This window comes from Trematomus bernacchii, unplaced genomic scaffold, assembly GCF_902827165.1.
Source record: "Trematomus bernacchii unplaced genomic scaffold, fTreBer1.1, whole genome shotgun sequence".
NCBI classification, from domain to species: domain Eukaryota; kingdom Metazoa; phylum Chordata; class Actinopteri; order Perciformes; family Nototheniidae; genus Trematomus; species Trematomus bernacchii.
This window is the reverse complement of record NW_022987973.1, coordinates 14879991-14891699: the sequence shown is the minus strand read 5'-3', so window position 1 is coordinate 14891699 and position 11709 is coordinate 14879991. Positions and strand designations below refer to the sequence as shown.

Sequence of the window (11709 nt, the reverse complement as noted above, 5' to 3'; positions counted from 1 at the left end):
TTTATTACTTTTACTTACATTTTCCCTTTATTCATATCCAGTTAACAAAGAAGGAAAGGCTTTAGAAATATATATTAAAAAATATAACATTATTTAAAAAAATATGTTATTACTGTACTTAGATCTCAGTAAATATCGTACTATTAATCATTATTACAATGAATTACATATCAATGATATGACCACGAGAAGCAGTTATAGGCCTATGAAAAAACTGGTAGGTGGACCTTGAGTTAAGAATTTAATTTTGCCCCACCTACTAAACATTAAACTATTATGAGATGAGATGGGTGCTACCTAAAAGTAAGGCTTACAGAACATTTCGTTGTTATCAGAATAAACCAACAGCCCACTTAAAATAGAGGAATAAGATAAGATATACTTTATTGATCCCAAATTATAATAATATGTACAGTTTTGTGATGTGTGGTATAGCCCAACATTACATTTTGCACAAACAACCAAACCCCATTGTTATATTGAAGAGGAGTAGGCTACAACGAAAGGTTGAGTGTAATAAGTTTATTTTCTTACGGCAAAATGTTAGTGTTTGAAGTGAAGTCTGTTCATGCATCAAAAGAGATGCAAAGCATTTTCCATAGTGCCAAGAAGTGAACCACAAATACCAAAGACCAGACAGACTATATAAACACATGCAAAACTAGAGCATTTCTATCTCTTTTTGTTGTTCGCTACCTCTTTCAAAAAAATGTACAGTGTCTAGTACACTATAAACCTTAAATTAACTTTGATTCTAAAGATAGACGGCTGCTCGTTCTTTTCTTTTTTTCAGACTGTGTTGCACAATAGAGGAGATAGGATGTCTTGTGCCCAGACAGTTCACATACTGTATGTGCACTGTAACAAGATCCCTAGCATGTAACACAGAAACTACAATCCACTAGAGGGGTTGTAATGTACTAAAGACATCTTTACTGTCATTTTAATCCAGTTTTACAACAAAGGATAAATGTAGACCTCTGTCTGCAGTAATGGCTGAAGGTGAAGACAGGGTTTACTGCAGCATGATTTCTATAATATTTATTTTTTGAACCATTAATTTGCTGTTTTCTGGCCCACAAAGATAATTACATTACATGTCATTTGTTAGACGCTTTTATCCAAAGCGACTTACATGCATTCAGTACTGTGGACAATCCCCACAGGAGCAATTTGGGGTGAAGTGTCTTGCCCAGGGACACAACGACAAATGACTGCAGTGGGACTCAAACTTGCTATCCCCCTGATTCGAAGTCCAGCACATTAACCACTGAGCCACAGCCTCCCATAATTCATGTGCACAATACATACATGATTACAAGCATAGGGTACACCAAACAAATATATAAATTAACCAATAACATGAAAAAAATACAACTTTTTAATCTAGTCATGACATTGCAAATATTTCACAAATGAAATATAGATGTACTTGTATACTTTGAAATGCAATAGACCTAGATGATTTGCTTTTCGTCTTTTAGGCCTACACATTCATAAACGTTTTAGCAGCTTCATTATATTCAATCAAATAATGGTATACCATCCTCATAAGGTTTGAAAAAGTTAGTTTTACTGTTAAATAGTTTTCTCAGTTTCTTTGCATATGTCTTTGTTGCTGACCATACCCTTTTCGTAATAAACTGTATATTATTTTAGTATAAGTGATAGGAAAGTGAAGGAAACTGGGGAGAAAGTATCTGAAATGTTCTTCAAACAAGATAGATAGCAGCTGGAAAAACAAGATAGATACATAGCATTATACAGCTGGAAAAAATATATAAAAAAACAGAAATATATTGTTTAAATATGAAATGTTTGCATTTATTGGAGGATTAAATGTTGAGAGAGACCAGCAGAGCCTCAGAGTTTACTGTGGTGTGTACCCATGGATGTATAATAAGAACGGTGTGTACCCCCTTCTTGTGGCTGACTTCGCTCACTACACAAACATGTCCGCCGCGGATTGAACTCGGAAACAAAACCATCCCTCAGAACCGGGCGATCATTTCCTGTTAGGTCACATTGTTGCTGCCACAGTTTGGAAGAAATGGCGGACATGGATGACTTGTTCGGGAGTGATGGGGACAGCGACAATGAGCAGCAAGGTAAAACTGTCTCTCAGTCGGTGAAAATAGTATTTATTGATTAATCTAGTTTATAGCGGTGTCGAGTGTTTCCCGATGCTAACCACGTTAGCATTAGCTCTGCCCGAACATTACCCCGGTGTAACGGTGTCGGTATCTAATATTATTTAAAAACTAGCTATATGAGAAACGGAGAAACGAGTCAACGTTTATTCTTTAGTTTGCATTACAAAGCTAGCTCTCTGTATTTTTTATGAACCAGCTTATTTAGCTGAGCTGCAACAACAGTGCAGTTTGTATCTCCAGCACATGCTCTCATCAGCCAAACAACACTTAGCTTAGTTAGTTTGGCCAGTGGAAAAACAAGCGAGTGAAAAAACGCTCTAACTGCTTAAATCATGTTTTAAGATTGTATTTATTCAATTCCAAAATGTCAACACTACAAAGGTTAAAAATAATCTAGTACTTATTTCACAGACATAATCAGAATAGGCCTACCTGTATTAGTCCCACAGAAGGGAACTTTACATTGGTATGGCAATCTAAATAAGAGCATGCATAACATATTAAAGATGGAAATTAAACAAATTACAATTTACAAAAGTACCGTTCCAGGTTATCCAGTAACAGTATTTAAAAAATACATAATAATACGTTTAGTAGTATCAACCAAATCACATGCAATATTACAAACACATGTTGCAGATTTATTTAAATGTTTCTTAACATGCACCAACCAGCGATTTACGTTTCATTTTTTTTATATTGTTATACACCCAATTTCCACTTAGAGTTTTCATTTTTTTGTTGTAAGGCTTTTATTCTGTATTTAAGTTCTTGATATTGACAGTACTCTGCATGTATTTATTTGTTCCTCTTGTTATGGTTGGTGTACCAAATACTATGGCACATTTGTTTAAATCTTAAACACTAGGCATACTTGGCAATAAACATTATTCTGGTTTTGATTCTGATATGTACACCTGTACCATTTTTAATAACGTCTATTGGTGTTGATATTGATATAGAACTGTGCGAGAGCAATTAGGATGAGCTACACTCTGTCCCAGAATAAATAATGAATGCTCATTGCTTTATTGTGTTTCAGCAGTGTCTGTCTCTGGTTCAGACTCGGAGCAGGAGAGACCCCGATCCGCCAGCAACGCCTCGGGCAGCGGCAGCGGCAGTGGCAGTGAGAGGGAACGGGACGATGAGGACGGCCGGGAGACAGGAAAAGCCAGCATTAATAAGGTGTGTGTTTGAAGAATGACACTCTTTGTGGATTTACTCTGACCCCTGTCCAATAATCACTCAAACATTTACTATCATTTAATAATAGAATAGCTAATAAATCCAACAGCCCGACGACATTACGTTCTTATTTTATCGTGTCTGGTTTTTATATCTGTGACATTAGACTAAGGCGTAACTACTTGGAAAAATGATTTAATTGCGCTTGTTTTGACCAATATGCAATTGCATTATTATTCAGCATATTTGAGTGATCTTTTTAGCATCATTATTCTCGTTTTTTATATTAAAATGTAATGGTTTGATTTTTTTAAATGGAGATCTGTTCCAAACAAATACATTCTTGTAAGTGTGCAGAATATAGTTTGTAGCCTGGGACATCTTTGCAGCAAAATGTAGTGTATTTTGAATCAAATAATAAAGCTCCTGCAATTTGGTTATTTTACAAGTCATATTGCAACTTTGACAACATTCTGATTTATTGTTCAGCCTTAACTTGACTGCTTATTATCAAAAGAGTAGGGGGAAATATGAAACCCTGAATACATGTCATATGTATTGCATGTATAAGCACAGAAATGTAAATAAAGTGTGTAAGCCAATTAGAAAAAGGTTAAAAGCAGACACACTTGGAGATTCTGCTGACCATAGAATTAAAACCCTAACCCTAACGATGGACTGATAATAAATACTGATTTATACTACGACTTTATTACGATTTACTGCCAGTATCAGCTATTAACTTTGTTTTTTACATTATGTCTACCCCACCTTCTGACACCAGGGGTCAGCCATCATGGATAACGTTATACCCTTCTAGAACCACTGATTCATTTATAATCATTGTGTACTCGTCTCTCACATCTAACTTAACTTTATTTCAACCTAATAGGAGCTGTTTGGAGACGACAGTGAGGACGAGCAGCGCAGTCAGCACAGTCCTCGCAGTCAGCACAGTCCTCGCAGTCAGCACAGTCCTCGCAGTCAGCAAAGTCCTCGCAGTCAGCACAGTCCTCGCAGTCAGCACAGTCCTCGCAGTCAGCACAGTCCTCGCAGTCAGCGCAGTCAACGCAGCGGCAGCGACAACCAGTCTGAGCGCTCGGGGAACCAGTCAGAGGCCAGCATGCACTCAGACCAGGGGGATCACTCCGAAGCAGAGCAGCACAGCGGCGCAGAGCAGCACAGCGGCGCAGAGCAGCACAGCGGCTCAGAGCGCGGCCGTCAAGACGAGGATGAAGACGAAGAGGAGAGGGGCCACCAGTCGGACAGAGGAAGCCCGGCTGGCAGCGCGATGTCTGGAGGGGGAAGCCCTCGCTCCGAGAGGGGCAGTGCCCGTTCAGACAGAAGGTAAGCCAACACACACTGGATTTGCTTCATTGTTAAACTGAAATAACATAACATGACATGATGCCAGAGGGGACCCCAACTAAAACACAGTACTTTAGTTAAGTATAACAATGCCAAGCTATTATGTGACCTTTTAACACTGTCTAAGAACATGTACTTGTGTTTATTCATCTATCAAAAGTCCATCCTGTGTAGTCCGAAGACCTGATTTTAATTTCATCCAAATGTATGTTTATATCCAGTGTGCACAGCGAGCCTGGGACTCCGCAGTCTGCGCCAGGCACACCTCACAGTGATGGAGAAGCTTCTGCCAGGGAGAACCAGTCAGAGGATGAGAAGTGGGGAGGAGCGGCTAAGAGCGACCAGTCGGAGGACGAGGGGGAGAAACGTCATTACTCTGAAGAAGAAAGAGAGAACTCTGATGACGAGGGGCCGAGGAGCAGGAAGTCAGGTACTACTTGAGTCCAGTGTCAAAGGACGAGCCGATATTGTACAGGGACTGGACCTCAAGCCAGACATCTGTGTTGATCTTGTAAAGTTAATCTTAGGACTCTGAGAATAATAAGAGATTCATCTTTCTCTTAGACTTTTTCATGGGATAATAATGCTTTTTACAAACTAAAACTGATGTGTGCAAATGAAATTGCTTTACCACCTGTTTTGCTTGTATTTTTCAGGTTCTCCTAAGGGCAGTGATAGCGAAGATGATTTTCTAAGACAGAAGCCCAAAGCAAAAATCGCCTCTGATTCAGATTCAGACAGTGATGTTGGAACAAAAAAAGGTTAGAAATCGCTTGGAAAAAGAAATGACATTTTTACTGAAAGATTTATTGGTATTAACTGCAGCTGAAGGATGCATTTTTGTTGCTCATGTACTTTAAAGTAGTTATCTAACTTACTTTTGACAGTAAAGAAGACGGCAGCAGATGACCTCTTTGGAGAGGCTGATGACATTTCTTCAGACAGTGATGCAGAGAAGCCTCCGACCCCGGGTCAGCCCCTGGTACGTCCATCCTCCTGCTCTCTGTCTCTTTCTTCCACTGATCCTCAAGTGCCTGTAATTGTGCCCAGTCCTTCTTTATAAGACACTTCACCCTAATTTGCTCCTGTGGGTATTGTCCACAGTATTCAATGTTACATATGTTATGTGTAATGTAAAGCACTTTGAGCATCTGGAAAATCGCAAAAATAACTGTAATGAATTATTATTATTATTATTAATTATAAGAGTTCCCAAATCTATTTTTATCTGAGCTTCACTGCATGCCTCTCCGAGCTGATCCCCATAATTACGTGTATTTTGAAATGTTCTCTTCCCTTCCCTCTCTTTGTGTGTCCAGGATGCAGATGATGGGATGGACGGGGATCATCCAGAAGAGGAGCATGCCCCCGAAACCCGCATCGAAGTAGAGATCCCAAAAGTCAGCACAGACCTGGGATCTGACCTTTACTTTGTCAAGCTGCCCAACTTCCTGTCTGTGGAGCCCAGGTCAGAACCATGGCACTGTCAATATATACAGCATGCATGTTGTACCCGATGAGCTCTCAAGTACTTTAAAATTAAGAGAGTACAAAAAAGTAAATGCCCATTTTTAGACCCTTTAATTGATGCCTAGGATCATTTAAAGGTAGGGCAGGTAAGTTTGAGAAACCGGCTCGATATCGCTAGAATTTGAAATAACACAACCGGAGAAAATCTGCCACTTCCTTATAGAGCCCCTCCTCCAACACACACGAACGCGCACATGACCAATGAGGGCACGAGATAAGTTTGTGCACAGATGGAAGGCTGACAGGCAGGTAGGCCATCCAGTTACTTTAGCCGGGCCGGCTAAAATGATTGGTCGTGCTTTTTACAGTATTACGGCTTCCACAGATGACATTCTTTTAATGGATTTTTTGTCAAAGCACTTGAGATATTCATTGCTATCAGGATGTTAAGAGCATTCCATGGAATATAACAAAAAGTGTATCTCGAGCCGGTTTCTCAAACTTACCTACCCTACTTTTAACTCTGTGCTTGCGAGTAAGAGATTTGCAAGAGCTTACACTTTCTGTGAAGTGTTCAGCTATATGTGTTGGGGCTTGATGAGCAGGATATCTTCTGCCTTACTTAAAGGTCGTCAACTCATTTGGATTTTCTATGAATCACCCTTTATAGACCCTTTGATCCTCAGTACTATGAGGATGAATTTGAGGATGAAGAAATGCTGGATGAGGAGGGAAGGACCAGGCTGAAGCTGAAGGTATGTAGTCCACACCATGCTTGTATATACATTTATCTGTAGTTGTCTGAAATAAATAGTGCAATAGGGCACTTTTGATGTTGCTGCTCATTTCCCTATAATGCTTGTACTCCATCTATGGGGTTCATAGTTGTTGGATTTTATTTCAGTTTACTCTTTTGCTTAATCCTTAATGATTATTTTAAGCTTATTATATAAATAATACCTTATTTATTGCCTAACTGTTTTTTACTTTGTTTAATGTATTTAGTTTTCTCTATACAAGGCTTCTAGAAATAATTTGAAACAAGGCTCATGTTCTTATGAAGAGAGTGACCAGAGTTTCTCTCCAACAGGTGGAGAACACGATTCGCTGGAGAGCCAGGAAAGACGAAGAGGGAAATGAAATACGAGACAGCAATGCACGCATTGTGAAATGGTCTGATGGCAGGTGTGTATTATGTGGAGCTGGATGTGTGGGAGGTTGCTAAACTGTGTACAGGATGTACTCTCCTCTTCCATGGTTTTAGAAAGTCTCCTTCTTTCCACAGCATGTCCCTCCATCTTGGGAATGAAGTGTTCGATGTTTACAAGGCTCCTCTCCAGGGAGACCACAACCACTTGTTCATCCGACAGGGTACAGGACTGCAGGGACAGGCTGTGTTCAAAACCAAACTCACATTCAGGTAACATGGAAACATGCCACTGTTGTTATTAGTGACAGGCTGCTATTAAGACTTGAGTCTCACACAAAGAGAAATTCTCCCTTGAGGCAAAATCTATAGGTTGCTAGAGATACTCCTCTTCTATCTGGCTCCCTGACATGCAAATATGGCCCACGGTGCCTCTAACTCAAAACAACAACAATAGCCTTCATTCAAGCTCCTTTCAGGAATGTAGTCTATGCTGCAAGATCAGGATCACCTTGTGCAAGCTGCCCAGATTTCTCCCAATAAGAAGTGTGTAAGCCTCTTAGCGGCCCCCGAGTACACCTGGATGTTCTGTCTCCTCTGAACACATGGGACCAGCAGGACACGGGCCAAAGCTGCTTTCATGACGCCATGCCAGACAGAACATGACCATTTGTTCTGGTTGTGTAATATCATCAGAGCAGAGTTTTCTATTAAGGATTAGAGCTGAATTTGCTCCCGAAATTGGTGATGTGACATTCCTTTAAAGATTCAATTTCACAAATTAAAAAGTAGGTTTCAAAGTAACACTTTTTAAGAAATATGTTAAAATATCTCTTATATGACAAGAGAGCTGATCATTTAGGAATTGTTGGAAATCTTTCTTTTCGAGTAAGATTGAGCCATTTCTATTAGAAAATGACAAACTTTCACAAAGATTATGACATTTAGATTTGTTCAAAAATACTGACATGCATTTGAGTGCTGACATGTTTTTGGTAAATAAATGGTAATTGCCTCTTTATTCAGTTCTCCCAATGTATAATGAATAGGATTTAATTACTTTCATTTAATAAAATATTTATTTTTCCTCCAAATTACCAACAAAATCGATATAAATATGAATATTAATAAAGCTGTGAAAACTGCCCACTTAATGTTTAAGGTAATACTTTTAAAGAGAAAGCACTATGGAATACATGAAATCTAACATGTATATTTTCTATATCCAGGCCCCACTCCACAGACAGCGCCACCCACAGGAAGATGACTCTGTCTCTGGCTGACCGCTGCTCCAAGACCCAGAAGATCAGAATCCTTCCCATGGCTGGACGAGATCCAGAGTCCCATCGTAATGAAATGATCAAGGTAACGCACCCTCTCCTCCCCCCTGTCTGAATGATTTTGTTCTCGCAGGGACCAAACACGTGGCGTGAGGCCAGTTGCGGACAGGCACTGTGCTCAATTACATAAAGACTTAACCTGACGTCCTTACATAATGGGGTCAGTGAAATGGAAAAAGTGTCAGCATGTCTGGAGGGGGCTGGTTTTGTATCTACTGTCAACACCAAACAAGTACTGCTGATAGCTTCGTTTATAGTTTCACTGTGCTCAGCGCTCATCTGGGGAAGAATCACTGTACAAGCATCGCGCTCCTGCTGTTATTGCTGTTAGAGACGCAACTTCTAAAAATGTCTCGCATGCAAGATTTTGCTGATCTTGGGGCAGACTTGAAAGGGTTAGGGCAGCTATAATTGTCTGAAAAAGAATCGTTAAATGCTCCCATTGCTGTGTGGATTGACATGGCAGCAGTTCAGATGCACTTACAGCTTATTTCTGTTCCATTAATAGTTTAATTTCAGAGTTGGATGCACCTCATGTGCTTCCAATATGTGGAGTTTGACTTTAGACTCAAGACATTTAACTGTAACCACACTCTTTTCTTTACCTTTACTGCCTTACCTGTACAGTTAAAATGGATTAGTTAATTAATATGCATAGAAAATAGCTTTGCTACAACATCCATGTTTCTTCAATACTAAACTAATAAGTAGGGTAATGTGTTCAAGGAGGTAGATAAACCAAAACCATAAATACGAGAAAACTGAACAGCTTGTTCCATACTGAAATATCAAATATATTCTGACTATATAATCTGTACAGGGATCTTAAAAAACCTTATCAAAACCTGACACTTGTATAACTATAACACTACTTAAAATATGATAAAATAAAAAATGTAAGAAATTTGATAGTGAATATAAATAAATGTTGCAGCCCAGAAATGAGGTGTTGAGCCTGCTCAAAATATGTTTTGATTTAATAGGTTCATTCTGGTTGAAAAACCTGTTGTAAAAGTACTATGTAGTGAATTTATTATGACATGAGTTATGCACTCGCATTACCAGCTAGAAACTAAATGTCAAACTTGAAGCCAGTGCTTAAAATGTTTCCCCCTGGTGTCTCTCCTGTCAGAAAGAGGAGGAGCGGCTGCGAGCGTCCATCCGCAGAGAGTCGCAGCAGAGGAGGATGAGGGAGAAGCAGCACGCTAGAGGCCTGAGCAGCAGCTACCTGGAGCCCGACCGCTACGATGACGACGACGAGGGCGACGAGACAATCAGTCTGGCAGCCATCAAGAGCAAATTCAAGGGAGGCGGAGGTCTCAGAGGTGAGGGAGGATATTTTATTATTTCTCACAAGGTTTTTAGGAAGGCCTATTGAACATCCTCAATTGTTTCCCCCAATCCAGAGGACCGAGCCAGGATCTACTCCTCAGACAGTGATGAAGGCTCCGATGATGACAAGGCCCAGAGGCTGATGAAGGCCAAGAAGCTAGACAGCGATGAGGTGGGTGTTGTGTCCTGCTGCACAGACAGGGGGCAGTGTAATGCATTTTACTTTAGAGCTTAAAAAAGGCATCTGTCCGTCTTCAGTGAACCGAACAGGACAAGAAATACTAGTCCTTCTGAATAACGTGCACTCAAAGATGCACTCATTTATCTTCAGAATAACAACACTTGTGGTTCTTCCCGAAAACAAAACTGTAACATAACAAACTGAACGTACTGAGAAGCTGTACAAAATGTCTGCTGGTGTCAGCATGAGAGTCATCTCTTCTCTTCTGTTTTTGAGCAGGAGGGCGAGGGATCCAGTAAGAGGAAGGCAGACGACGGCGACGACGGCGAAGAAGTGGCTACCAAAAAGGCCAAGAAATATGTTATCAGCGATGAAGAAGATGAGGACGACGAGGAGGAGGAGGAGGCGGCGGCGGCGGTGGCGGCAGTAGTAGAAGAAGAAGAAGAAGAGGTGGAGGAAGAAGTGGAGGAAGAAGTGGAGGAAGAAGAGGATGACGAATGATATTTTTTGTTGTTATCATTCCACTGTATTATCAGTGCTCAGCCCACGTGGCATATAAACAGCCATATTTTGTTTTGTATATTTTCTTAAGATCTGTGTGTGGGAGAGTGTGTTTGTTTGTGTGTGAGATTGTGTGTCTGCTTGTTTGTTATGTACAGCAGAGGTGTGAAATAAAGAAATGGTTGTCTTATGTAACCAAAGTTTCCCGGCGCCTGTTTTTTACCATTATGATTCATATGTATGAATCACACTGATTTGAAATGTAATGCTTAATCCAGTTTCCAAACAAAGAGGTGATTTGAGGTTAAATTGGGTTTAAAGCTTTACGGCATCGCCTGCTACTAATTTAACACAAAATAAAGTAAACCTTTATTAATCCCTGCGGGGAAATTCAGATGTCAGAGCAGCAATACAATTAAAACAGGAAGGGACAGGTAGGAGTTCACACAAGGATAATAAGATCGAAGATTGTCATTCATATTATAAAAATCAATCAATGAAAGAGCAACAGTAGGGATCCCTCTCCCAGGATGTATACATTTACAACTTAGGTATCCCAAATGCTTGAAAACGCATGTGTCTATTAATAAGAAGACGATGAATCCAGGTGGATGTCAACAATCTTTTGGGTGCCAACAAATAACTGGGGAGGGGAGTTGGTTGACACATCAACTCTACTGGATTGAAATAACCAGCTCAACCCACCAGACAGGAGGGCCTAGAGCAGGGTTGTCCAAATGCGGACCATTTTGAATCGGCTCTCAGCAAATTAAAAAAGTATGATGAAATATGGCCCACAAATCAAACTTCTGTTTGTCTTATATTGTACTTCTTATATATGTTCAAATATATTACACAGTATTCATGTGTTAATTAGCCCAATTTTCAAATGAATTCGGTCAATTGAAGCTGGAAACCTTTTCTAAGTTGATAAGAAAAAATCCCAATAACTTATTTCCATATCAACCTTGAAATATACCCTTCCCATTTCCTCTTATGATAAGCAATCTGAGGCTTCTGTTTTAAGGGATG

At 39.9% G+C, this 11709-nt stretch overlaps 1 protein-coding gene across 2 annotated transcripts; it reads left to right on the top strand.

Moving 5' to 3' along the window:
- The first annotated feature begins 2004 nt into the window (after positions 1-2004).
- leo1 (LEO1 homolog, Paf1/RNA polymerase II complex component) lies at positions 2005-10872 on the top strand. 2 transcript variants are annotated; one of them, XM_034116606.1, is made up of 14 exons: positions 2005-2108; positions 3199-3338; positions 4231-4685; positions 4928-5136; positions 5363-5467; positions 5594-5688; positions 6026-6174; positions 6847-6931; positions 7267-7361; positions 7462-7596; positions 8553-8688; positions 9796-9988; positions 10070-10167; positions 10456-10872. In XM_034116606.1, exons 1-14 carry the CDS (start codon positions 2051-2053, stop codon positions 10675-10677), a joined length of 2175 nt encoding a protein of 724 aa, XP_033972497.1. In that variant the 5' UTR covers positions 2005-2050; the 3' UTR covers positions 10678-10872. The 2 variants fall into 2 exon arrangements, with proteins under 2 accessions (XP_033972497.1, XP_033972496.1); XM_034116605.1 differs by having other exon boundaries at positions 3196-3338.
- The last annotated feature ends 837 nt before the right edge of the window (positions 10873-11709 follow it).